The sequence below is a fragment of the Necator americanus genome, chromosome I, assembly GCF_031761385.1.
Source record: "Necator americanus strain Aroian chromosome I, whole genome shotgun sequence".
Lineage (NCBI taxonomy): Eukaryota > Metazoa > Nematoda > Chromadorea > Rhabditida > Ancylostomatidae > Necator > Necator americanus.
This window is the reverse complement of record NC_087371.1, coordinates 19,454,901-19,479,057: the sequence shown is the minus strand read 5'-3', so window position 1 is coordinate 19,479,057 and position 24,157 is coordinate 19,454,901. Positions and strand designations below refer to the sequence as shown.

General features: G+C 42.2%; 7 protein-coding genes across 11 annotated transcripts; 3 read left to right on the top strand and 4 right to left on the bottom strand.

The window, feature by feature from the left end:
• Window positions 1-807: 807 nt before the first annotated feature.
• RB195_006213 (uncharacterized protein) lies at window positions 808-1,077 on the bottom strand (the record flags this gene model as incomplete). Its single annotated transcript, XM_064179164.1, has 1 exon — window positions 808-1,077. One exon carries the CDS (start codon window positions 1,075-1,077, stop codon window positions 808-810), a length of 270 nt encoding a protein of 89 aa, XP_064036145.1.
• A 201-nt stretch (window positions 1,078-1,278) lies between these two features.
• RB195_006212 (uncharacterized protein) lies at window positions 1,279-1,674 on the bottom strand (the record flags this gene model as incomplete). Its single annotated transcript, XM_064179161.1, has 1 exon — window positions 1,279-1,674. One exon carries the CDS (start codon window positions 1,672-1,674, stop codon window positions 1,279-1,281), a length of 396 nt encoding a protein of 131 aa, XP_064036144.1.
• A 447-nt stretch (window positions 1,675-2,121) lies between these two features.
• On the bottom strand, window positions 2,122-2,589 carry RB195_006211 (uncharacterized protein; the record flags this gene model as incomplete). The annotated part of the gene is made up of 1 exon (XM_064179160.1): window positions 2,122-2,589. One exon carries the CDS (start codon window positions 2,587-2,589, stop codon window positions 2,122-2,124), a length of 468 nt encoding a protein of 155 aa, XP_064036143.1.
• A 449-nt stretch (window positions 2,590-3,038) lies between these two features.
• On the bottom strand, window positions 3,039-3,395 carry RB195_006210 (uncharacterized protein; the record flags this gene model as incomplete). Its single annotated transcript, XM_064179159.1, has 1 exon — window positions 3,039-3,395. One exon carries the CDS (start codon window positions 3,393-3,395, stop codon window positions 3,039-3,041), a length of 357 nt encoding a protein of 118 aa, XP_064036142.1.
• Window positions 3,396-3,594: 199 nt separating this feature from the next.
• Window positions 3,595-14,170, top strand: RB195_006209 (uncharacterized protein; the record flags this gene model as incomplete). 4 transcript variants are annotated; one of them, XM_064179156.1, is made up of 22 exons in its annotated part: window positions 3,595-3,634; window positions 4,736-4,843; window positions 4,976-5,109; window positions 5,191-5,374; window positions 5,446-5,509; window positions 5,570-5,699; window positions 5,814-5,879; window positions 5,970-6,094; window positions 6,573-6,664; window positions 6,945-7,039; window positions 7,239-7,352; window positions 7,432-7,542; window positions 7,601-7,784; window positions 7,915-8,042; window positions 8,364-8,466; window positions 8,593-8,723; window positions 8,786-8,881; window positions 8,945-9,036; window positions 9,245-9,353; window positions 13,640-13,834; window positions 13,893-14,010; window positions 14,094-14,170. In XM_064179156.1, 22 exons carry the CDS (start codon window positions 3,595-3,597, stop codon window positions 14,168-14,170), a joined length of 2,496 nt encoding a protein of 831 aa, XP_064036138.1. The 4 variants fall into 4 exon arrangements, with proteins under 4 accessions (XP_064036138.1, XP_064036139.1, XP_064036140.1 ...); XM_064179158.1 differs by having other exon boundaries at window positions 5,170-5,374; XM_064179157.1 differs by having other exon boundaries at window positions 5,170-5,374; window positions 6,573-6,667.
• Window positions 14,171-14,359: 189 nt separating this feature from the next.
• On the top strand, window positions 14,360-21,376 carry RB195_006208 (uncharacterized protein; the record flags this gene model as incomplete). 2 transcript variants are annotated; one of them, XM_064179153.1, is made up of 6 exons in its annotated part: window positions 14,360-14,420; window positions 14,509-14,648; window positions 19,027-19,109; window positions 19,169-19,269; window positions 19,349-19,509; window positions 19,749-19,913. In XM_064179153.1, 6 exons carry the CDS (start codon window positions 14,360-14,362, stop codon window positions 19,911-19,913), a joined length of 711 nt encoding a protein of 236 aa, XP_064036137.1. The 2 variants fall into 2 exon arrangements, with proteins under 2 accessions (XP_064036137.1, XP_064036136.1); XM_064179154.1 differs by lacking the exon at window positions 14,360-14,420 and adding an exon at window positions 21,366-21,376 and having other exon boundaries at window positions 14,511-14,648; window positions 19,749-19,857.
• A 17-nt stretch (window positions 21,377-21,393) lies between these two features.
• On the top strand, window positions 21,394-24,144 carry RB195_006207 (uncharacterized protein; the record flags this gene model as incomplete). Its single annotated transcript, XM_013451142.2, has 11 exons — window positions 21,394-21,483; window positions 21,570-21,664; window positions 21,727-21,852; window positions 22,287-22,371; window positions 22,430-22,546; window positions 23,048-23,149; window positions 23,242-23,424; window positions 23,624-23,710; window positions 23,768-23,832; window positions 23,890-23,950; window positions 24,019-24,144. 11 exons carry the CDS (start codon window positions 21,394-21,396, stop codon window positions 24,142-24,144), a joined length of 1,137 nt encoding a protein of 378 aa, XP_013306596.2.
• Between the last annotated feature and the right edge of the window lie 13 nt (window positions 24,145-24,157).

Here is a 24,157-nt window from a genome sequence, read left to right as displayed (position 1 = left end):
TTCAGGCGAGACGTAAGGTTTCGCAGAATATGGAATTGCGACGTATGGATTGATTCTGTGCAAGCTCTCACAGAAGATCGAGAAGGACGGACAGAACTGTGTTCAAGGATGGCACACCTCGGCGAAGATGCGGGTATGCGGGTAATCGCGTCAGGTCATGACATCAGCCCGCCGATTGAGTCAAATAAGTCAAATTTTTCATACTCTAACGGTGTTGTTTTCAAAAGTCATTTGAAAATAACAAAGCTTTTTGCATTAGATTCTTCCCTTGTTGTATCACCCTGCTTTTGAAATGAAGAGTTTCCAAATGACGAGTACTGAATAAAGGGAACATAGCCTGTAAATTCAAATGTCTAGTGGGAAGATCTCTCTAGTACATCAAACAATGTATCGAAATGTACCAAAATACTTAACATATTATTTCGGACATGGTTCAGTATTGTCACAAGGGGGTTGGTACCTAGCATGTTTCAGGCAACGAGTGTCATTTGCTTCAAATAGATCCAGTAACATATAGTCCTTCGCCGATCGCTATCACATTATTTATAAAGCACAATCGAAAGTACCCTACTGACCAACTTTATTTGCTAACCTCCTTTAACTGCTTCCTAATCTGAAATCAACTCTTTTGCATAGGTTATATATAACAACTTATTTGGAAAGCAAGACTGTAAGAAAATTTTTTCTTCTTCTTCCTAGTGTTTGTCTCGCGTTGTTGCAGGGTCCGCCTTTCTGATTCTTGTCTTCCAAGTCTGTCTTTGGTTCGATCCATCACATGCGCCGTACACGCATCTATCGTATCGAGCTTCACGTGGTCCAACCAGCAAATCCTTGGCCTGAAACGTCGAGCTTCGTAGCGGTTTTGACAACAGAATTTTTCTCTCCCCGCAAGACGCGACCAAACCATCTCAGTCGCGCCTCCTTCATCTTTTTGGTTATCGCGACGACGCCGAAGAGCGTACAGTGTCGTTGGATAATTTGTCGTTCAGCGTTACAATTATCGTCCACCTCAACATCCGCATCTCCACAGCGTGCAACACTCTTTCCAAGGCTTTCGTCACCGGACAGCACACGCATCCGTAGCAGCGGGACGCACAACCGTCCTCTCGATCTTCGACTTCCGTCAAACAGGGACTTTCTCGTCGCACAATAGGCATATTGCCATTTTCCATTTCATCCATGCCGCATTAACACGTGCTCGACCTTCTTGGTCAATGTCGTTTGTGGAAGTTACTTTGGATCCAAGATACATGAAATACCAAAAGAGATACAGTCCACTTAGTTTAATTCGATGCCATCGACACGAACTGAACCATCCTCTCTCCTACGTCCGCGCTCCATGTACTCGTTTTTTGATACATTGAGGCGCAATCCATGTCGCTGCAGCCAGTCCTTCCAAGATTGTACTTGTTTTTGAAGATCATCTCCGGCGCGAGCATGAAATCGTCGGCAAAGAGTAGGGTCAACAGATGCTGCTTCTAGATTCCCTTCGTTATCGTGTCCATGCACAGTATGAATAGCAGGGGTGAGGGTGATGAACCCTGATGAACCCCTACTTGTACAGAGAACGACCTGTTTGTTGAGCATCATACAATGCTGGTAGGCTTCGTATAAAGCAGTGTCGTCCACCGCACATATTGTTCCGGGACTCCATCCAAACCCATCGACATCCATAATAGCTCATGCGGAACACAGTTCCAGGACACGCTCAAAAATCTTCATCGTATGGCACAGCAGTGCAGGCCTGTGCGAAGTGCAGTCAGGAATGTCTCCTTTCCCTTTCCAGATAGGCACGGTCACGGAAGTTTGCCAAACGTTTGGAATCCGTCCTTCTGCCACGATCTTGTTAAATAGAGTTACGAGCCACACGGACCCTAGAGATCTCCTAGCAACTTCCAGACATCAGTAGGTATGTCATCAGGACCGGTTGCCTACTTCGACTTCATTTTTGCGAGGGTAGCACTGACTTCGACTGCAGTAATTAGTAAAATAGGACTCTCGACGCTGGGATAACTTGGAATGGGAAGGTGACAGAATTCTTCGTTACACAACTGATTGTAGTACTCTCGCCACCTCTCCAGAATCTGAGCAGAGCGACGCAGAACGAAGCCATCAGCTCTCTTAACGATCTTGGTATGCCCCATATCCAACGTTGAGCGGTGACGCGCTCTGACTAAACAATACACTGTCCACTCGCCTGCCTTCTCTGGTATCAAGCATGTCGTACACAGATTTGCAGCGGTCCCACTTCGCTTTGGATACTGCCTTCTCAGCCTGCCTCCTCGCCGCTAGGTAAGCCCCACTATCTTCAGGCTGACTTGTTTTCCACCAGAGCTTATATTTGGACTTCTTTTTAGCCTCTTGCATATTGGGCTTACCTAGACCCGTTTTTCCTGGAGTGTTCTCTGCGATCAAGCGTATGACGCTGGAAATAGACGGCATTTTCTCCACACTACGAGTAGGGTGGGAAAGTGCAGATGAAACCACTGACTCGTAGAATACCTCCTTTGGATCCTTCAGATTCCACCATTTGATGAGCTGTGTTTTAGTCCTTGGATATTTCCTTGGATGGAAGATTTTCAAGTCCATGACGGGCAAATGGTGTTGGGCGATGATCTGTAGTGATGAATTTTGAATTCTGCAGAAGTCGGCGATCTCCACCGCTGGTCGTAAAATAGAATAGACTTCTGTAAAGAATAGCTAGTAGGTGATCGAATGCGATTTTTTTCGTTCCCGATAGTGCGTGTTAACAGTGATTAAGTCACTTGCAACAGCATACTCCAGGATTCGCAACCCGTTGTCGTTACGAAGTTCATAGGCGTATCCTCCATGAAAACTCTCGAACCCGTCCTTCCGAGAACCGACATGTCCGTTGAAGTCTCCCCCAATTAGAAGTACTTCTTTGCGTTCCAGGGATTAGACGTAGTAGTTCAGATCTTCCCAAAAGCACCCCTTCTCTTCTTCACTATAGCCCACCTGTGGCGCAGAAGCAGACTGACTCGCAATTCCACTTCTCCCGTGTCTACTGTCTACAGTCATCAGGCGATCCGATAGTCGATCCACCGATGTGACGCTGTTTCTAAACGTCTCTTTCGATACAAGACCAACGCCATTGCGATTCGATTCATTCTGCCATGGTAGATGAGCTTGTAGTCATCGCCTGATTCCCTTGACTTGGAGCCTTTCCGGCGAATCTCCTGTTCACAGCATATGTCAACACGGAGTTTTCTGAGACTGTCTGCCAGTTTACGACTTCCCCCGCTAAGCGTTCCAACGTTAAGTGTTGCCAGGCGCACTGGATGTTGTTGGCGATGGCGAACTTCTTTGGCCGGCTCCGCGCTCTTGCCTGCACCTCCGCGCTCTTGCCACATTGCCCGGGCGAGGGTAATGCTCATACGCGTCTGGGGGACACCCTAGCTTCTGAAGAAGACGTAGTAGACATTAGCAGTATGACGCGACGGGGGTGTTGTCCTCGTTCGGCTTGTCGCACTAGCAAGCTCGCAGCCTGGCACCGGAATCGTTGTATTACCTCCTCACTTAGCTAGCCTGTAGCCTCGGCGCTAGACCGAGCTACTTGCCGGACACCTCCGTGGCATGGTTGGACCTGCCGAGACGAAGTCTCGCCACCATAGCTGTCCGACGGCCAGGGCCAGCGCTGCGCCGCTTTGAGGCATGAGGTAGGATTTGCAGCAGACTGTAACAAAACTCGTCTAATGATGTCTAATGCCTAATCATTGCGAAACTTTAGTTCCCTTCCTATTAATTTGAAATTTTGAGGAAAATAAATAATGGATGAGTCAGAGAGGAAGTTGCAGCATCGAAGAAGTTTATACGCAATTTATCGCACTTCCTTATTGTTCATGGTTCTTATGTCTATCGCAGTTCCTTATGTTTATTTTATGCTGTTTTACTTCCACTCTCAACAGGTCTCGTCACCTGGAAAGGCGAGTGCCTTTGGAAGCATTTGAAATACAAAAGATAAATTACTAGAAGTCCTCATTTCTAAGCCCGGAGGTGTACTCAGAGCATTGACGAGAAGTTCGCCCAGTAGTCTTCTTGATGCAAATAGCTTCGAGGGATTTTAGCGTAAGGAGCTTTCTGCTCTCCACAACTTATAACTAAGCGTAGTTCAAATCATCGAACGAAAAACATGAAGCCTTTATCCTAAGAGCCTCTTTGGTTTCTTACAAATCCCACAAGCACAACGTTATAGTAGAGTCAAAACGACACGAAGCACAGTGCAGTTTGGTAGCGGCAGAGCGTAGCGGATAGAGTCTAGACGAGACTCTTGCTGACACCATTCCACGCTGTAATTCGCGATCGTCCCACCTCAATCCCAACCGCCATCACCACAGCTTCGCTTACGCAACTGCACCATTCCTCATGTCATTTTGGCCCGACTATGCCTATCTGTATGGCTGTTTTGTCTGCAAGCACGGACGAAAACTCGGGACGCCTCTGCTCTTTATTGCATCGGAATCCTCAGAGAAAATTGGGGTCTCTATCATTGTCAAAGATAAAGTAATTCTAATAAGTTTTAACTTCTGTACTCCTTTTTTTGTGATATTCTTGGAATTTGACAACGTTAAGTAGCAGAACTAAGATAGCAAGTTCACTGGCAAACTGCCGTGAATTGTTGTTTGAATTTGTGGTTCCTTCTTCAACTTGTTTCTCTCATTACTCTGAACATTTGCTTCTGAATATTGGCGCCAGCGTCAAAGAGCATGTTTCTCAGGCCAGGACTGTCCACTAGTACAGATTTCAAGAAAGTTCGCTGGCCACCTAAGCCCGCAGTTGCGGAACAGTTGTCGCCAAGTTTCATCAGAGCGAGTGTTTGCGCTAGGTGAGTTTCATCACCTTGCTTCTACTTCTGCGTGAGTTGAAGTTATCGATTTCTAGATATTTCAGTCAAGGTTCTCCATAGTTCGTGATCATAATTATTAGGGCGATGACGACGTAATATGATTTTATTTAGGGATGCTACGAATCTGCACTCATAGCGGGAATTATAAGGGTTTCTTCAGGAATGGTGCTAGACCTTTGATAAAATTAAGAAATATTTCCTCCACATCATCTTCTCTAGTTTCATGCACTTCCATTAGTGATGAAGTGAGTGCATGGATTTGCTTGCTGTTCCAACTTTTTTTTTTGAAGAGATCTCTTTCTCAGAATAAAAACACCTTGTCGCAGAGAGAAGTTGTTCGGTTACTTCAAAAGGATGTGAGGTTTGAAGAGAGGTTTTTGGAACGGGTCAACGATGCAATTAGTTTGTTCGCCGCACCTCGAGGTTTCAAGAAGTTTTTTGAATCTGATGACAGCAAGTCATCTGTGAAGGAGAACAAATCGACATCAGAGGAAAAGCCTAAGTCAGCAGGTGTGTCTTCATCTCATTGTCTTATCATGTGATCTTGTTTCCTGCACAGAATTTCCTCCTTTCTTTTTTAGAGTCTAAGAAGTCCAAAGGTGGCAGTGGGAATCCGGGTGGAACTGGGAACCCTTTGGATCAATTGTAAGTTCCTAGATATCACCCAGATACATGTCAAATTTATTGCTTTTCATTTCGATTCAGCCCCGGTAGTTGGCAGCAGATTGCCCTCAGCATTGGCGTCATACTAGCACTCTATCTGTTTATGGATTATCAGTCCTATCGAGAGATTTCCTGGAAAGAATTCTTTCATGAGTTTTTAGAGCCTGGTATTGTGAGTTTATTTTGTGTTTTCTGGTGATCTTTACACTCTTAGTTGTGCAGCACGTTGGCGTGTGCCTTTCTATTTTTAGAGGTTATTTTGAGCGCAATTTTACTCTGTTGTTAGGTTGACCGGTTAGAAGTCGTTGACAAACGATGGGTTCGCATCGTATCCTCGGCGAAAAGCTCAGGAGTAAGATCTTCATTCGTCTCCATCACTCTTTTCTTCTTTTACTTGCTGTTTACTTTTGTTCCCATATTTGTCATATCAGCGCTATTCTAGCAAACTTGCTATTTCAATATCGGAAGTGTGGATAGCTTTGAGCGAAGCTTAGCTGCCGCACAAATGCACCTTGGGTACGATGCTGATCGACAAATCCCTGTCCTTTATAAATCTGAATTTGATTTGTAAGTTCTTTTTGTTTTCGAAGGGTTCCCAGTTTTTTAGCATGTTTTGTCGTTATTTTCATTTGCTTGCACTTTCTTTCAGTTCTTGAATTTACTTCATCTCTACTTCCTTTTATGTATCTATTTAGTCATTCTTTGTCGTGATTAATACCTCGCTCACGCACGATTATAGTCGGATCAAAACGACATGAAGTACGATGTAGTTCTTGTAAGCGGTTGCGCTCGAAGCGACGCGGTGTAGATAGCGGTTGGAATCGAGAGGTAGAGGTGCGACCATCGCTAACTGCAGCAGTGAACAGTGGTAGAAGAGGTCCTCACTCGATCCTAACCGGTGCGTTCCAACACACCGCTTACGCAACTGCACCATGCTTGATGTTCTTTTGACTGTACTATACTTGCTGTTTGTATTAGTTCTGTTCAACTATCCAGATTTGTTCTGGTACCTGCCTCCGATTCCTTTTCAAATTTCTCATTTCAGCAAGAGGGAAATCCCAAATTTGATCAGTATTGCTTTTCCGCTACTGTTTGGGTACTATATTTACCGTATGCTGAAAGGTGGTGGAGCTGCAGGTGGTAAATACTTTACATTGTATAAATTTATTCTAGTAGTATCATGTTTAAGATTCTACATTAATGAGCCGCCTCTAATCTTTCTAATTTGATGTTTGTTAACACCATACTGGATGGAATTTTCATTTGATACTAGGTTAGATCACATTTAGTGTAAATATTGTAGCTTAGTATGGATGACAAATCAGTTAGTAGACTGGCTTTTTTTTTCTGAGCGGAGCAGATTGACAATGCATCGAAATCAATCTAAACAGACGAACTTGATTATTTCCGTCCTAAGGTGCAGGAAGAGCGGGCGGCGGAGGCGGATTAACTGGTATGTTTGGTGGTTTTGGACAGAGCACAGCGAGGATCATCAACAAAGAAGATATCAAGGTTTGTTTTTTTTCATTTTTTTTTTTGATGCGCTACTAAGTATTTTAGTATTATTGGTATCACCAACCAGTGCATCGTAAAAATGCTAAAGAAAAAACTAATACTTTTTTATAGTTTCAGTACCTTCCATGTTATCTAAACGTTGTTTATCATTCATTTTATTCCCTGCTATGCTTCCATTTGAATTATTACCATTAAGGTCTCTTTCAAAGACGTCGCTGGATGTGAAGAAGCTAAGATCGAGATTATGGAGTTTGTTAACTTCCTGAAGAACCCGCAACAATACAAAGACCTCGGGGCGAAGATTCCAAAGGTAAATCTCTTCTCATTTCATTTTTTGCTGCTCTAACCCTATGGTTTCATAAGAGAGCTTAGAACTTTTCTTTGCCTAGGGAGCCATTCTTACTGGACCACCTGGAACTGGTAAAACTCTTCTCGCAAAAGCCACTGCTGGTGAGGCGAATGTTCCGTTCATCACAGTATCTGGCTCTGAGTTTCTTGAGGTTCTTAGTTGCATTGGTTTTAATTTCTGTCATTTTATTCGATACGAACGTTTTCTAGATGTTCGTTGGCGTTGGTCCTGCCCGAGTTCGTGACATGTTCGCCATGGCGAGAAAGAACAGCCCTTGCATCCTTTTTATTGACGAGATTGACGCTGTTGGGCGAAAGAGAGGCGGGAAAGGTGGTATGGGAGGTCATTCTGAACAAGAAAACACCTTGAATCAACTTCTTGTAGAAATGGATGGTGAGTGCATTCTTTTTTCCTCCTTATTTAATCACTTTGTCTCTCTCATAATTACTATTACAAGTTGAATGTGGTTTTGTACTGCTATAAGGATCAATCACATATTTGTGTACGTCTTGTATGTTTTTAGGGTTCTCTACGGAAGAGTCATCTGTGATTGTCGTTGCTGCCACAAACCGTGTCGATATCTTGGATCCTGCCTTGTTACGACCGGGTCGATTTGATCGGCAGATCTATGTGCCTGTACCCGATATAAAGGTATTTTTTCTTCGTTCTGACTTCTGGAGGTGCTACTATTATAGGTTTGAAAAAGTGATAGGGAGGATTTTTGTAGAATATGGAAGGTTGTAAAAGAACTGGATTGGTCCGGATTTACATTGACATGAGTGGAACGTTCCAGAGAATTTAAAAAAAAAATGTAGTGTGGCTGGCTACTTTTTTTCGTGTGAGATGTGAGCCGGTCTCCTTTTTTTAAATTTCGTTTTGCATCGGATCTTGATTTTATCAATTTTCATTCAGTTGAAATTAGCGGGGCATCCGTTCGTTAGACAAACATTCTATTAATAATGCTTTATTTAGGGTCGTGCATCGATTTTCCGAGTTCATTTGGGACCTCTAAAAACATCATTAGATAAGGTTCAGTTGTCACGAAAGCTTGCTGCACATACTCCTGGATTCTCGGGTAGGTTGCCTTTTTTTTAGGACGTTACTATGAATATTTCCTCGTTCCCTACAGCTGATCTTAGTACTTTGTTTCTCCTCATTGTCGCAGGTTGACTCTATTAAGTTATGTGACAGTTCTTTAAAGGTGCTGATATCTCTAATGTTTGCAACGAAGCTGCTCTAATAGCTGCAAGAGATGCGTCTGAGGAAATTAGCCAAAAAAATTTTGAACAGGCCATTGAGAGGGTCGTTGCGGGTATGGAAAAAAAGAGCCAGGTATCCACAGAAAAATTTATTATGTGCTTGCTGGCGGTCCCATAACCATTGATGTCATTGAGGTTTTGCAACCGGAAGAGAAACGAACAGTTGCTTATCATGAAGCAGGTCACGCCATAGCCGGATGGTTTCTCGAACATGCCGATCCTTTATTGAAGGTAATTACACTCATCTGTTAGAGCTGCCGTCAGTTCGAAGATAGATTTGGAGCGTTCCTTTAGGTTTCCATTATTCCACGAGGAAAGGGTTTAGGTTACGCTCAATACCTACCAAAAGAGCAGTATTTATATTCAAAGGAACAACTTTTGGATAGGTTAGTTGCTACTTTTTTTGGCAATTAAATCTTTTTTTCTCTTTTCTGTCCTTTCGGCTATGTTTCTCAATATAACTCTTTTGCAGTGTAGTTGATGTAGAATATTTTCGTTATTGGTATAAAAGCACCAAAGTAACCCTATTGGTTTTGCACCAAAAAAGAACTATTTTTTGTCTAATATTCTTGCGCAAATATACGACCTTTTAAGAATGTGTATGACGTTAGGAGGTCGTGTATCCGAGGAGATTTTTTTTGGGCGTATAACGACAGGAGCTCAAGATGATCTGCAAAAAGTCACTCAAATGGCTTATGCCCAGGTTAGTCAATGTGTTATTAGTTCTTATTCGTTCTCCTTCTCAACAATAGTATTCATGTTTGCGTTTCTTGTTGTCGCTTATTTTCTTAAGCTGTATATTTAATAGATTAGAACAAACTTCAACATTTAGTTCAGAATTTTTCCTATTCGAATCCTATTCGAAATCGCACTTAAGAAGGAACCGGACTTTTACGACATTTTCTTCTTGAGCAGTTTCTATTATAATCTTTTTAAGTGAAATCATCCTCGTTTCGAAATTCCATTTATAAAACGAGCGCTTGTGGAGCTTACTCCTTGTGCTGTGTTAACTATCATTTTAATCAATGACCTTTATTACTGACTTATGATGTTATTTCTTTAGCAGTCATTCTGTTGTTTTGTATTTGTATATATATAATAACCTTATAGAAATAGCAGTGGCAGGACTTCTCTAGACATTCACGTAACTTGAGCCGTTATGATTGCCGAGGATAAGCAGGAGGCTGCACGTACCTCTGAATTGATTTTTTTTTGTAAGATGCGTTGTTTTTCAAGTTTTCTTTCATAATCTTACTCAGTGCCTTTTTCTTGTAACATACCTGATCGGTTGCTGGAAGCGGATAGCCTGGGTATGATTTTGGGAGTCCCATGTGATAGAAAGTGGATTCTGGGATTATAAGTACTGGATACTCATAACCATCTTGTGGCTTCTAAAATTAATCTCGCTAGTAGTGCTGGACGAATGTTTCTTAGCAGGTACCTGTGTAGTTGGCGGTGCTGGAGTTACTGGTAGTTCCGGATGGGGAAACCCCAACATCCAATTTCGAAACGCAGACTCTCTCTGAGAAAAAAGTTTGAAGGCAGCGTATCACGAAATTGGCAATGTTGGTATTTCTCTACGAATAAATAAGAGTAGGGATGCGGTTCACGAATATAATCCAATCCCCTCTAACTCAGAAAGAGGTTAAGACATCACCCCATGAATCTGAGGTGGTACGGATTTCAGGTGGAGTATTCGTATACGGGATGGGAGACTACGGAGAGGGGGGTGATTCCGTCCATTTCTTCCTAGTTGCCGTAAAAAACGGCCCGGAAGATACGGCTTCAGGCGTTTTGGCGCACTATTTTCTACAGGGAGTTCGACTGGAGCGCGCCAGCCTTGTACGGCGCCGCATCTTCCGGGCCGTTTTTTACGGCAACTAGGAAGAAATGGACGGAATTACCCTCCTCTCCATAGTCTCCCATCCCGTATACGAATACTCCACCTAAAATCTGCACCACTTCAGATTCGTAGGGTGATGCCTTTAAACAGATTTGGTTACATCTCTCCAAGTTATTACAAGTGCTAGTTAAGGATAGTAGAACGATGGCTATTTGCAATGCGTCTGAGATTGTGCGAGTGAGGCAGCTTTTGTTGCTTATTCGAGTTATATTGCTTGAAGGCATCACTCCATGAATCTGGGGTGGTTTCAGGTGGGTTATGCCTTTACGGAGTCGTAAATTATGGAGGGAAAGGTGATTCCGTCTATTTCTTCCTAACTGTCGTAAAAAAACGGCCCGGAAGACACGACTTCGAGCGTTTCGGTGCTATTTTCTACAACGAGTTCGATTGGAGCGCGCCAGCCTTGTGCGTATTAGTATCGAGCAGTGTAAATTGTGAAGTGGCACGACGTTGTTTATACACGGGGGTGTAACTCAGTGGTAGAGCGCTCCCTTAACATGGGAGAGGGCTGGGGTTCAATTCCAAATACCTCCATGAGCTTTGTTCCATTCAGCTGCGCCGCATCTTCCCGGTTCTTTTTTACGGCAATTAGGAAGAAATGAACGGAATCACCCTCCTCTCCATAATGCACGACCACATATACGAACTCTCCACCTGAAATCCGCACCACCCTAGATTCGTGGGGTGATGCCTTTGACTGCAAACGTTGGATGAACCCGGAACCGCCCGCGTTCTGTCGCGTAACAACTTGTATCACATGGAGAGTGGCGCAACCAAGACTGTTGTGAATACCTCTTTTCTGGATTACCAGGTGGAATTACAGGTGTGATCACTCTCGTTGTCGTGAACCACATCCCTACCGCTATCTACTGGTAGAAAGGTTTCAACATCGTCAGTTTCGTGATACGCTGCTTTTGTGGAATTTTGAGAGCGGAAATTAAACGAAAGTGACGAGTTCGTTCGCACTTCTGAACGTTTTTTTGTTACGTTATTAGTTCCCAAAAACAATCAATATCGATTTCTCTCCTTTTAAATTTCCAAACCACACATTTGTTGGAGAAGTATAAACGTCTGATCTGAGCGGGTCCATCCACGGCCTACGCAGTACCGACGGTTGCTGAAAGTTTTTCAAATCTCGTCGTCTTCAGGCTCTTTAAAAATCAAGATTCCAGCTCAAGAAGTTTTGACAATATACATTAGTTGAAGATGGTAAGTGTCTCAGTGCTTTTTCCTTTTTTTTGCTACCTTATCAATTCCTCTGTCAAATCACCACTGTTTTTTCTTCCTCTAAATTTGCAATACACAAGTTGGTTGGAGAAAAATGAACAAACTTCTGATTTATAAGCGTCCATCCAACTTCTCTGCGGTAGTGGTGGATCCTGAAACTTTTTCAAGTTGTGATGCTGTAAAGAATGATCAGTTGTTATGAGCAGTAGTTAGTTACTATTACCGTAATCGTACCTGGAGTTAAATTGTCTGACTAAAATGTCATTAAGCAATGGCTGACACTTGTGACCTCTTTAACAGTCTTCTGTTTTCTTTTATCTCTTCTCATTTTACTTCAGAAAACTATGAGCGATATCATCACAAAGGATCAATTCTAATTTTCCTCTATGACTTTGGCCTAATTCTTCTAAATCATGATTGTATAACCTGATTTCTTTTGAGTTCATTAAGCGTTGTGACTATCGCCTCCAAAGGCTTTATCATAGTTTGTATGTCCTTGGTACTCTGAAAGAAACCGATGAATGAATAAGATGTGACAAATGTGGAGCAATGTTAGCCACTTTTTCAAGGTTCGTCAGCCGTTCGATGATAGCAGATTGTGTAGTTGCCGTACCTTAAATCGTCAGCCTTGGTAGTGTTTGGCTTCGCATTAGTTAAGGTATGGCGACCAACCGCTAGGTGTTTGTTGTGCTGCTGTTTGCATTAATGTCACTATCCACACGTCGGTTAATATTATAAAGGTAGGAATATTTATCCGGAATATTTGATGCATGAGAATAGTTTGTTGTTGATTCACACCTAGCAACTGAACAGCGTAGCAAAATAAATGAATCATTGTCTTCACTAGGCCATTTATACTTGTAGTTTACGGAAGTTGCATGAGAATACTTGTCGATTCACCGTTACGATTAATGTGAATCCTTCGCCGTGGTTATATTCAACTTCGAACAAATGTTGCTTCAATTAATCATCGACGGCAAACAGGATGCAGAGCTTTGTAGGGTGGCGTTTGATGTATAACGGCGAAGTTGTAAGATACTCAAAGTTATTAATGGTTTTCTATGTTTTGAGTTATAAGTCGGCATAACATTGGTTTTAGATAGAAGCTGCTTTTCTTTACTATATCAATTGCGTTTGAAGACACATTGCAGTTATATTATATTTATATATGTTTGATTTCATATAGGTGTTCTGTGCATATACATGCGACGGTGACGGTTCGTTTTTTCCTCTCAGTCCAAGCGTTCACGAAATGATCATGAATTGAAGCCATGCTTTATTGGTCCTCTTCCTAAATTCGTCAGTACTACATTTAGAGAGTATTCAAACTAGATTTTACACATGCATTTATTCCTTCGATACTGTAAAAGTTTGGAAACGAATTTCGAAGCATGAATTTTCTTCTCTTTCTCCTCAACAATTAGCACAGGTCAGATGACGTCAACTGTTATGCTATTGATTATTGATTACTATTTAACCAGCCGTTAGCCTTCGTGTTTCCAATTTCTGAAGAAAGGATATTGCTAACCTGATGAGGCAAACCACAGAAATGTGAAGAGGTGGACTTTGAAGGGCATAAATCCACACGTAAAAGTATCAACGTATCAGTTTTAAATAACCGATTGCGAGAAGTGAAAAGGAATAAATGGAGATTTGTGAGGATTCGGACTTGTTTAATGCGGCTGCAATACACAAATTATTCAACGAGATGCTCAGAGCTATTCACTCTGAGTTCCAATCTTCTTTTATTTTCTTGTATTACTGGAAACAAACCTAAATTAATTACCGAAAAAACAATTAATTCTGACATCATCTTACAATATTCACCTTTTTTAAATTAATGCTATTGTCTTTTTAAGGTTGTCAAATATGGTATGTCGACAAAAGTAGGACCATTGTCTTTCGAAACAGCAGGACCTGGAGAGATGGCCTTTGACAAGCCTTACTCGGAGGCGACTGCGCAGCTTATCGATCAGGAAGTGAGGGATATGGTTAACGTCGCCCTTGCACGAACTCGAGAGCTGCTTTTGTCCAAGAGAGAAGATATTGAGAAGGTGAAGGAAGTGCTGCTCCAGTCGTAACGTTGCGATATTTTTGATTTAACGTTTAAAGGTTGCTCAACGGTTACTAGAAAAAGAGATTTTGTCACGTGAGGATATGGTTGAATTACTTGGAAAACGGCCGTTTGCTGAAAAACATACTTATGAGGAAATGGTTTCGGGAACAGGAGGCAAGACAATTTGTGCAGTTTTGACAATTTTGCGATGCAACACTTTTCTTCTTCTTTCACGCCATTTTTAATTCTCCATTCAGGATTGGACGAAGATACTCAATTACCGAAAGGACTGCAGGATTGGAATAAAGAGAAGAAACCGCAACCTGCCGATTAACGGAATTATCTCATCTATGCACTCTGTTTCCTCTCACATTCTTGTTTGTTAATTAGTGTACTATGTACACTGGATGTGAAATTGGGCGCCCATACGGACTATGGAGTTGTTCCCGGTTGTCAGTTCATCTAGGCTGATCACTAGTTGTTTTAGATTCCATCTCGTTACATCATTTCTATTGTAGAATATATGTTGAAATATTGTTTAAATAAATGTACAGATAAATCCGAGAGTTTCCTATCTGATTTATGTACTATCGCGAACTACATCTTCATGTATATCTTTATCAATTCCTGTCGCTATTTCTTAACATTGTGTTTTTATCATGTTAAATTCAGCCATGGGTGGGCGTGGTCGTGGTAGGGGGAGCGGTCCCGGGACAACTGTTCGGGCAGTAGCTCAAGCGCTGGGCATCGCTAGAAATGACATGGCTTCTTTTACAAACCAGAGAACTGTTGAAGATCCACCAGATTACCCTGTGAGTGATTATGTTAATTTTGAAATCACTTTTAGCACTTATGGCGTAAAATGAATACTCGAGTTTGCTACATTGGGGTCACTACTACCCTTGTACTGCTGAATACCACATACTGTAGCACCAAGACATTTAAAGGCATCAACCCACGAATCTGAGGTGGTACCGATTTCAGGTGGAGTATTCGTGTACATAGTATAGTAGGTTATGGAGAGGGGGATGATTCCGTCCATTTCTTCCTAATTGCCGTAAAAAGCGGCCCGGAAGATGCGGCGCGTGCACAAGTCTGATGCGCTCCAATCGAATTCGTTGTAGAAAGTAGCGCGCCGGAACGCTCGAAGCCGTATCTTCCGGGCCGTTTTTTTACGACAATAAGGAAGAAATGGACGGAATCACCCTTCTTTCCATAATCTACGATCCCATATACGAATACTCCACCTGAAATCCATACCACCTCAGATTCATTCGATTTGGGGTGAGGCCTTTAACGCATTTAGTTGGGAACGCACCAGGAGGTATTCACAGCGGCTGTCAGAATATATCCTTACGAGTAGCTTGCGTTGATAATTGCCCTGCGCTGCGGTCGGAAGAGGCAGCGGATCTTTCCGCTGCGCATGCAGGATGCCCTACCCATCTACTTTCCGCAGCACCCTTGGTCCTAGGCAAATTGACCAAAAGTGTACGAACTCCAGAATTCGATGATGAGCGTAGGTGGTCCGCGTAGGTGGTGAACATAAGCATGAAGTGGTGTGTAAAATTCAAGAGATGGGTTACTTCGAATCGGATTCAAAAGTTGAAAAGCTTTGAGATGGGCTTTATTTGTTTCTGAAATCCTACTTATACTCCTTTTTTCCTTGCCTTTTTTCTCGTGATATGTGTTATTTACGGAACCTTCTAAATATGTTTTTGTTTTATTTTATTTATTTTTTCATTTCTTTTAGTTTATGTTAGATTGTTTTAATGGTGTTCGACTAATTGTTGATGCCCTGACAAGTCGCTCGCTATATATATATATATATATATATATATATATATATATATATATATATATATAATGATTATCATGCTATATAATAACGGGCTTATTCTGTCACGTGTGTGTGTCAGTCACGAAAATCGAAAGGGAGGTGCGACGGGGCCACCGGCGTCAGATATCCATAAAATGGGGTGCGTCGTCAAATTGGTGCGCAGACGCCACACATCCATAAAATGAGGTGCGACGGGTCCATCGGCGTGGAGTTGGTGCGCCGACGCCAGATAGCTATAAAATGTAGTGTAACGGATCCCACAGCGTCGGATAGGTGCGCAATAACTTCGTATAGATGTCGCGAAAGGTAAATTAGACGTTGCGACCGTTTCATATCCATGGTCACTGCACGTGTTGCATTAGACCTCTAGGTCCTCCATGTATTATTTTTACAAGTTTGCCTCACCTTGGTAGCATGACTTCTTAAGAAAGTAGAAACACCCACACAAACTGCTGCTTAAATAGTACCCAACAGTTTACAAGATCTAATGTGGAACTTATCTTTATCGGTATGATGAGGTTGTTTACGTCATTTTTGTTAAAACATTCTGTGATAAATGTTGGGGAAAATCAGGAGGAACACTCATACGTCGAGTAATGCTTTCAAATTGTGTCTATACTATTTTGGTGTCGAAGGAGTGTTTGAAGCTGATGGTCGAATATTCTCCAAATGTGGAATTGACGCATTTGGAAGGAAAACTGTTATCTTTCGCCCTAATCTATAATAAAAAAGCAGAAGGAAAGCGTTGTTTGAAAAAACAAAGATCTAATTTAAAAAAACGCCTGCTTTAACTTTCATGATACCTATAGAAAGGGGTGCGACGGGTCCACCGACGCCAGATACCTATAGAAGGGGGTGCGACGGGTCCACCGGCGCCAGATAACTATAGAAGCGGGTGCGACGGGTCCACCGGCGTCAGATTGGTGCGCCGGCGCCAGATGTCCAGAAAAAGGGGTGCGACGGGTCCACCTGCGCCAGATACCTATAGAAGGGGGTGCGATGGGTCCACCGACGCCAGATACCTATAGAAGCGGGTGTGACGGGTCCACCGGCGTCAGATACCTGTAGAAGGGGGTGCGATGGGTCCACCGACGCCAGATACCTATAGAAGGGGGTGTGACGGGTCCACCGGCGCCAGATAACTATAGAAGCGGGTGCGACGGGTCCACCGGCGTCAGATTGGGGCGCCGGCGCCAGATGTCCAGAAAAAGGGGTGCGACGGGTCCACCTGCGCCAGATTGTACCGGCCCTTAGAAGGGGGTGCGACGGGTCCACCGGCGCCAGATACCTATAGAAGGGGGTGTGACGGGTCCACCGGCGTCAGATACCTGTAGAAGGGGGTGCGACGGGTCCACCGGCGTCAGATACCTATAGGAGGGGGTGCGACGGGTCCACCGGCGCCAGATACCTAGCAAAGGGGTACCTATGGAAGGGTACGGGTTCAACGGCGTCTTTGGACCCAGTCATTGGTGCGCAATAACTTAGTATGCATGACGCAAAAGATAAATGGTTGCAGCCGTTTCATAGCCGTAACCACTGGGCCCTTTGCTCTTCACCTTTCTGCCTGCCTATTTCCTTCTTCGCTCGCCTCAAGTTTGTAGCATGCCGTTCTCAGAAAGTGGAAACACGCATGCAAACAGTTGCTTAAATAGTAGCAAGATGTTTATGCGATATGACGTGGAACGTTATCTTTATCACTAGGATGATGTCTTTCACGTCATTTTATGCCAAAACACCATTCTTTGACAACTGTTTATAGAAAACAGGAGAAAAACCCATATTTCGCGTGATACTTTTAAATATTGTCTATAACATATTGAAAAGGAGTGTTTGAAGCTGAAGCTCGAATGTTCTGCAAATGTAGAACTGACGCGTTTAGAAAGAAAACTATGAAATTTTTCGCATTTAATTACGATATAAAAAAGGAAGAAAGATTGTTGGAGATACGCAAGTCCAATTTCACAGAAAATGCCACTACTGTTAATTTTCGTTGATTAGTGAAGGGGAGCGAAGCGAACACCACAGAAAGTCTGAAATCCGGCTTTAGCCGGACGTTCAGACTGGTATACATATATAAAGATAAAGGATAAAGTCACTGGCGTATCAATTCACTTGGATGCGCCAACGCGTTTTACTGGAATTCGTAATCGTTGAGGTTTTGAAACGCGTGTTGCCCTATACAATGACTTGCGGGGTCCAGCCGATGATCAAGTCAGTGTTTTTATCCTCCCAGACAAGTCCGGTACCAATTTATCGACTCCGGAGGGATGAAAGGCTTGGTGAGGACTAGGGCGGATTCGAACCCTTGACCGTGTGACTACAACGGACCTCTAACCGACTGCGCCACACCGCCATATATATATATATATATATATATATATATATATATATATATATATATATATATATATATATATATATAATAGATAGATAGATAGATCGGCGTCTAACTAGACTACAGCTTGAAGCCAAATTTTTACTTGTACAAAAAGGTAGAAATCGTAACTGTTGGGATATATAGTCGGGTCAAAACGACATGACTCACGAGTGTAGTTGCGGTGCCTTTGCGCACTCGAAACGGCCTCGTTGAGGTAGCATTTGGAACCGAGGTGGACCATCGCAAACTCGCAAGCGATAGGTGGTGCCAGCAAAGGTTTCACCACACTCCTAGCCGCTACGTCCCACCAAAGCGCCAAGAGAGAGCCCGCTTACGCAATTGCGTACGCGGTCCATGTCGTTTTGACCCTACTATTTATTATAAGACGTAGAAGACCATATTAGAGTAATATTTAATTTAATTACCCAAGTTTGAGAGTAATATTTATTATAAATATTCATACAGAGTAAGCTTTGAAATATGTAAATCAGTTTGTTTCTTAAAATGCGCCTACGGCTTATACTCACCAAGGTCACAGCTAACATCGTGTTTCGTGGCCTTTTTGATTAATTTGTGGATTTACTTTTGCATGCTGCTATACCAGTTTGACGCCTTTGTCCGTCGTTCTTACCGAGAAATCTTCATTTATAAACAGTTTTCTCATTGCGGAGCTCATATTTTACCATTTCACTTCCTTATAAGTTCGTTTTATCAGTTTATCCAAGTAAAAATATCATGCGGACCTTCGGTGAAAGGCGTGGGTGGAGCCTAAGGATGGACAGTACGCTTGGAGAGACGTAGCGGCGATCGCTGCTACAAGGCACAGACATCTGCTGCACTCAATTTGCTTGGGTACCTACAGAGCGCCCCATTTGGTTTTATTTTTTTCTGTTTTTTTTTAAATTTAAACGCCTGAAGCAACGTCTACTAATGGGTTCTACGCAGTAAAATCTTTTTATACACCAGGGTTTTTCAGACTGTGCAGCGTGCGCTGATCCCCTTAGAATTATCCAATGAGTTGCAGTACATTTCAGAATTGAAGCTAGAGCTGATCAATAGGTACTAAGTTCTTGGAAAGAGTTACAGTAACTCTACTTAAAATTTCTCTCTGTTGGTAGGTTTCAAGAATCTCCGTTTTATTTGGATAACGTGCAAGTGAAAGATATAAGACGGTATACTGACAAGTATAACGAAGTGCATCGTGAACGACTAGAGCCAGGTCAGTACGTCGATTGGACTTTTCTCTATAATTTGCGTTCAACTGCTAACAGGACTACTGGTACTTTTTCTCTCTACAGATTTTACCCGCTTACCTGAGGAACTTTGCTGGAGACGTGAAAAAGCTACACTATCGAGTGCCAAGAGGCGGAGGATCGAAGACACAATAGAAATTATACAACAAAAGCTAGTGAATTTGGAGAGAGCTGAACAACAAGATGAGAATGAAGAGGAAGTAGAGGCAAATTTACCGCTAACCGCTATTTATTATATTTTTTGTATCGGCGACTATTATAAAATACAACAAGTTTCTAAACTTAGTGTGTAGATCCCGTTCACATTGTCGTCAACTCGCTTGCAATATTGAGAGGTCTTCTGATAGCAGATTTCCCTAGTTTTTCTTTTGAAGATTGTGAAAAACTTATAATTCAGTTTTTCATTGTTTATTCTTGAATCAGATCCTAACTTCGTTCTTTTTAGGACGAAGAAGGTTCCGAAAATTCTGAAGAAGCCCCAGGTAGCAATGTACCATCAGATGAAGATTTTGGTGAAGAGGATAATGACTACTGCGCTACTTACTTTGATAACGGTGAAGGATATGGAGATGTTGGGTCAGATGATAATATGGATGGGGAAGAGTATTGAAAGCGTTGTTCATTTGTTGAGACTTTACATAAGATTTTATGTTTTACTAGTTTGTTCTATCTGTGATCCGTTGTACTGTTGCATCGAATTCAATACATTGATCTCTTTTGCTTTGTTCCTATGGTAGCTCCATATTGTTTCTCGAAATATACTCCTGAAGTGTTCGTCATCCGACCGATGACCGTATGAGGGTAGTTGTATGTTTCGAAGTCTACAGAGTCTGTATATTTCGAAGTCAAACAGATTGTTGAACGTTTATTCCTGCGCAGCTGCTCAGAGTAGAATTCGCAAACAGCAAAAGAGCGAAGTACAGCGCACACAATGGTGATGCGATAACCAGTGTGACAAAAACCTTGGCATTATTTGCAAACGCCAACTACGCGGCTTCGGGGATCGTTAATGGTGTTGTGTTTTTAAATTCGAATTGATTTTTAAGAACAAATCTATAGAATGTAAGATCAATTGCCCCACACTCACTTGTAAGCGCGCTTGTTCCCCACGTTCAAAAATCTCGAAGTGTGCAGCAGCTATTTGACACCTATCACTTGATCAAGATCATAGGGTAAAATAGGTCTGCAGTTTGGACGGAGCGCATGAGGCTAGTCATCAGCAACTTGCTGAGATAGCAAACCACTGGGAATTAAAAGTTGCTGCGGAAGTAGATGGCGTCGAATGCACTTTTCCTACCGTAAGTGTCAATGTCACAAAGACACTGGCTCGAAGCCAATAGAACAGCTGGTGGTAAATATTATATAACGTTTGGGATTTGAACGGAAATTAATAAAGTAGGAGTTTGGACCATTGCGGTGCGAAGGCTTATAGGCATCACCCCACGAATCCGGGGTTGTGCGGATTTCAGGTGGAGAGTTCTTATGCGGGGCCGTATATTATCGAGAGGAGGGTGATTTTGTCCATTTTTTCCTAATTGCCGTAAAAAAAACGGGCCGGAAGATTGCGGCGATGAAAAGGGCGGTACACAGGGATGCCGGAACGCTCGAAGCCGTATCTTCTGGGCCGTTTTTTTACGGCAATTAGGAAGAAATGGACGGAATCACCTTTTTCACCATAATCTAAGACTCCAAATAATCCACCTGAAATCTGCAGCACCTCAGATTCGTGGGGTGATGCCTTTAACCAGGAGGTCCGCAGTTGTGCTCAAGGCGCGAAAACTGCAGTTCAAATTTTGACAGGAAGGTTTCGCGCCTTTGCTTGTCGTTTTTCTTTTCTTTTGAAAGTTTTTGGCCACATCATTGCACTTAACATCTTTAATGGAATCCGGGGTTATTGTTTTCGTTCAAATTGTTGGAGTTTTTGTCTCGTTTACTACCGATCGCTATTGTTTTCTCCCTGTTATACTTTTAAACTCGCATTACTATTCTTAGCTGTCCTTATAGCAGTTCGTTGAGGGCTAGCAATTTAATTGCTTCGATGTAAACATCCATTTTGCTTCAGATCCTGATTGAAAGTAAGTCTTCTCACCATGGGAATTAAGGATCTCTCAAAAGTGATAGCAGATAATGCTCCAAACGCTATCAAATCGGGTGAAATGAAAGGTTATTTTGGGCGAAAGGTAATTCATTGTGTTCTTACTCTTGTTGTCATCTGCTTCTACATCAGTCTTCTGTTGCACAGGTCTTGATAATTTCATCCTCATAGGTAGCTATTGATGCATCGATGTGCCTCTATCAGTTCCTTATTGCTGTTCGTCAAGATGGATCGCAACTCCAGTCTGAAAGTGGTGAAACAACAAGGCAATTAGTAACATAGCTTCGATTTCTCGATCGGATTCGTCATTTTTATTACTTATTTACAGTCATTTGATGGGGATGTTTTATCGCACAATTCGTATGATAGATAACGGTATAAAGCCGTGCTATGTCTTCGACGGCAAACCTCCTGACATGAAAAGCGGAGAATTGGAGAAAAGAAGTGAAAAGCGGTAAGTGTTCCATGATTTTTTTTTTCTCATGAAAGCGAAAGCGCAATGGAGAGCGAAAGAAGAATGACCTTTCGCTGATTTCTAGGTCAATTATCCGTCGTACTGATCGTAAGTTTGGAGTTAATGCAATTCAAGACTAAAATCCACAGATCCCCTTCTATTTTTCTCTCTTGCTTATAGTAGGGTCAAAACGACATGAAGCACGTACGCAATTGCGTAAGCGAGCTCTCTCGATGCGCTTTGGTGGGACGTAGCGGTTAGGAGTGTGGTGGAACCCTTGTTGGCACCACCCATCGCTGCAGTTTGCGACGGTCCAACCTCGGTTCCAACTGCTGCCGTGCCGTGCCGTTTCGAGCGCGTACGCAAAGGCACCGCAACTACACTCGTCATTCATGTCGTTTTGAAAACGTACTATAGTTATACATTATTTTTAGGGCTGAAGCCGAAAAAGCATTGACTGCAGCCAAAGAGAGAGGTGATGCTGAAGCTGTTGACAAATTCGAACGGCGGCTTGTGAAGGTTGAGCGGCTCCTCTAAAACTCTACCTGTATTCATTTTAAATTCTCATTTCCGATAGGTTACAAAAGAGCAAAATGAAGACGTGAAGCATCTTCTTGACTTGATGGGAGTCCCTGTTGTTGAAGCTCCATGTGAAGCTGAGGCTCAATGCGCTGCACTCGTAAAAGCAAAGAAGGTAGGAGCAGTATTGTTTTTTGCATCCATCTGTAGCTCACGAATATGAACGACGTATTCATGGCTCTCATTGCTTGCCTTAGTTCAGAACTGTAGCTCTCTGGAACGAAAAGTTGAGATTAAACATTAAATTAAGAGTAAACTCTTGTCCGTCAACAAGTATCTGCCCTTTTTTCTTTTAGAGGAGCAATAACGTGCAATAACATTTTTTAGAACAATTCTTACAGTCTTGTTCCCCTTCTTTTACAACATTTATACATTCATCTATTACCATTCTATTCTTCAGTATTCACTTCATGACACACAATAACTTACTTTGGTATTGTGTTAGGAAGTTACAGAAGAGAAATCGTCTGTGTGATGGTGCTTTGGAGCACTAACTTTGCCCATTTTCTTACTCTACGACTCTATCTACTTGAACATACCGTAATTAGAGCATCCAATCTTGAAAATCTACTAATTTGCCTATTTCTTTAACATTTGGACAAGTTTAGACTTTTAGGTCTACGGAACTGCAACTGAAGATATGGATGCGTTGACATTTGGTTCTGATGTTCTTTTACGTCACATGACTTTTGCAGAAGCTAGGAAGATGCCTATTAAGGTCTGGTCCTTTTGGATGCTGTAAGATTGAATCTTTGATCCTGACCTAATTTTTCATTTTTGTCTTGGGAATTCTTAGCAATTAATTTCTAGGAGTTTTCTCTTGCTCGCATCCTAGCAGACTTCGACATGACAAGAGAACAGTTTATCGACTTGTGCATTCTTCTTGGATGTGATTATTGCGAATCGATACGAGGGGTTGGACCGAAGAAAGCTTTCGAACTTATTAAGAGTTACGGTGATATTGAGACGATCCTGGAGAATATCGATCACAACGTTAGTTCTGCAGCGGAGAATTGTTCTGGATCCTTTAAATTTCTCAAGATTGTTTCTATCAACCTACTTGCGTTTCTATCAATTGGTTACGGTTTTTTAAGATAGTCTTTTTTCATACGCGTTGTTTTCATTGCTCCTTTCAAAAGTTTTCAATTTTGAGACCATCTTTTGGGATACAGACTTAGACTGAACATTGCAGAAATATGCTCCTCCAGAGAATTGGCCTTACAGGCGTGCTAGGGAACTGTTCCTTAATCCTGAAGTGACTGATTGTGAGAACATCAATGTTAGTTCTTCAGTATTATTCACTCATTATATTAGGAAGACAGATAACTCTTTTTAGTTGGTTTGGAAGGAGCCTAATATTGACGGCATTATAAAATTTATGTGCGAGGAGAAGAATTTCAAGTATGTTAAGCAGTAATTTTCGTTTGACATTATTTATTGTCTACTATGATTATTCAGTGAAGAGCGTATCAAATCAGCAATTGCCAAAATGCAGAAAGGGCGAAGTACGGCAACTCAGGTTCGTTGATTTGCGGCATTTTCAGGGTCTCTTTGAAACTTTCTTAGAATCTATCCCGTTCGTTCAAGGGCCGGATTGATTCATTCTTTTCCGTTAACAAAACGGTGCATTCCGAACCTACGACAGCAAAGAGGAAAGCACAGGAAGAAAAGAAAGCTAAAAAGAAGGGACCTCCAACAAAGAAACCAAAGTGATTGTCGTCTGGTG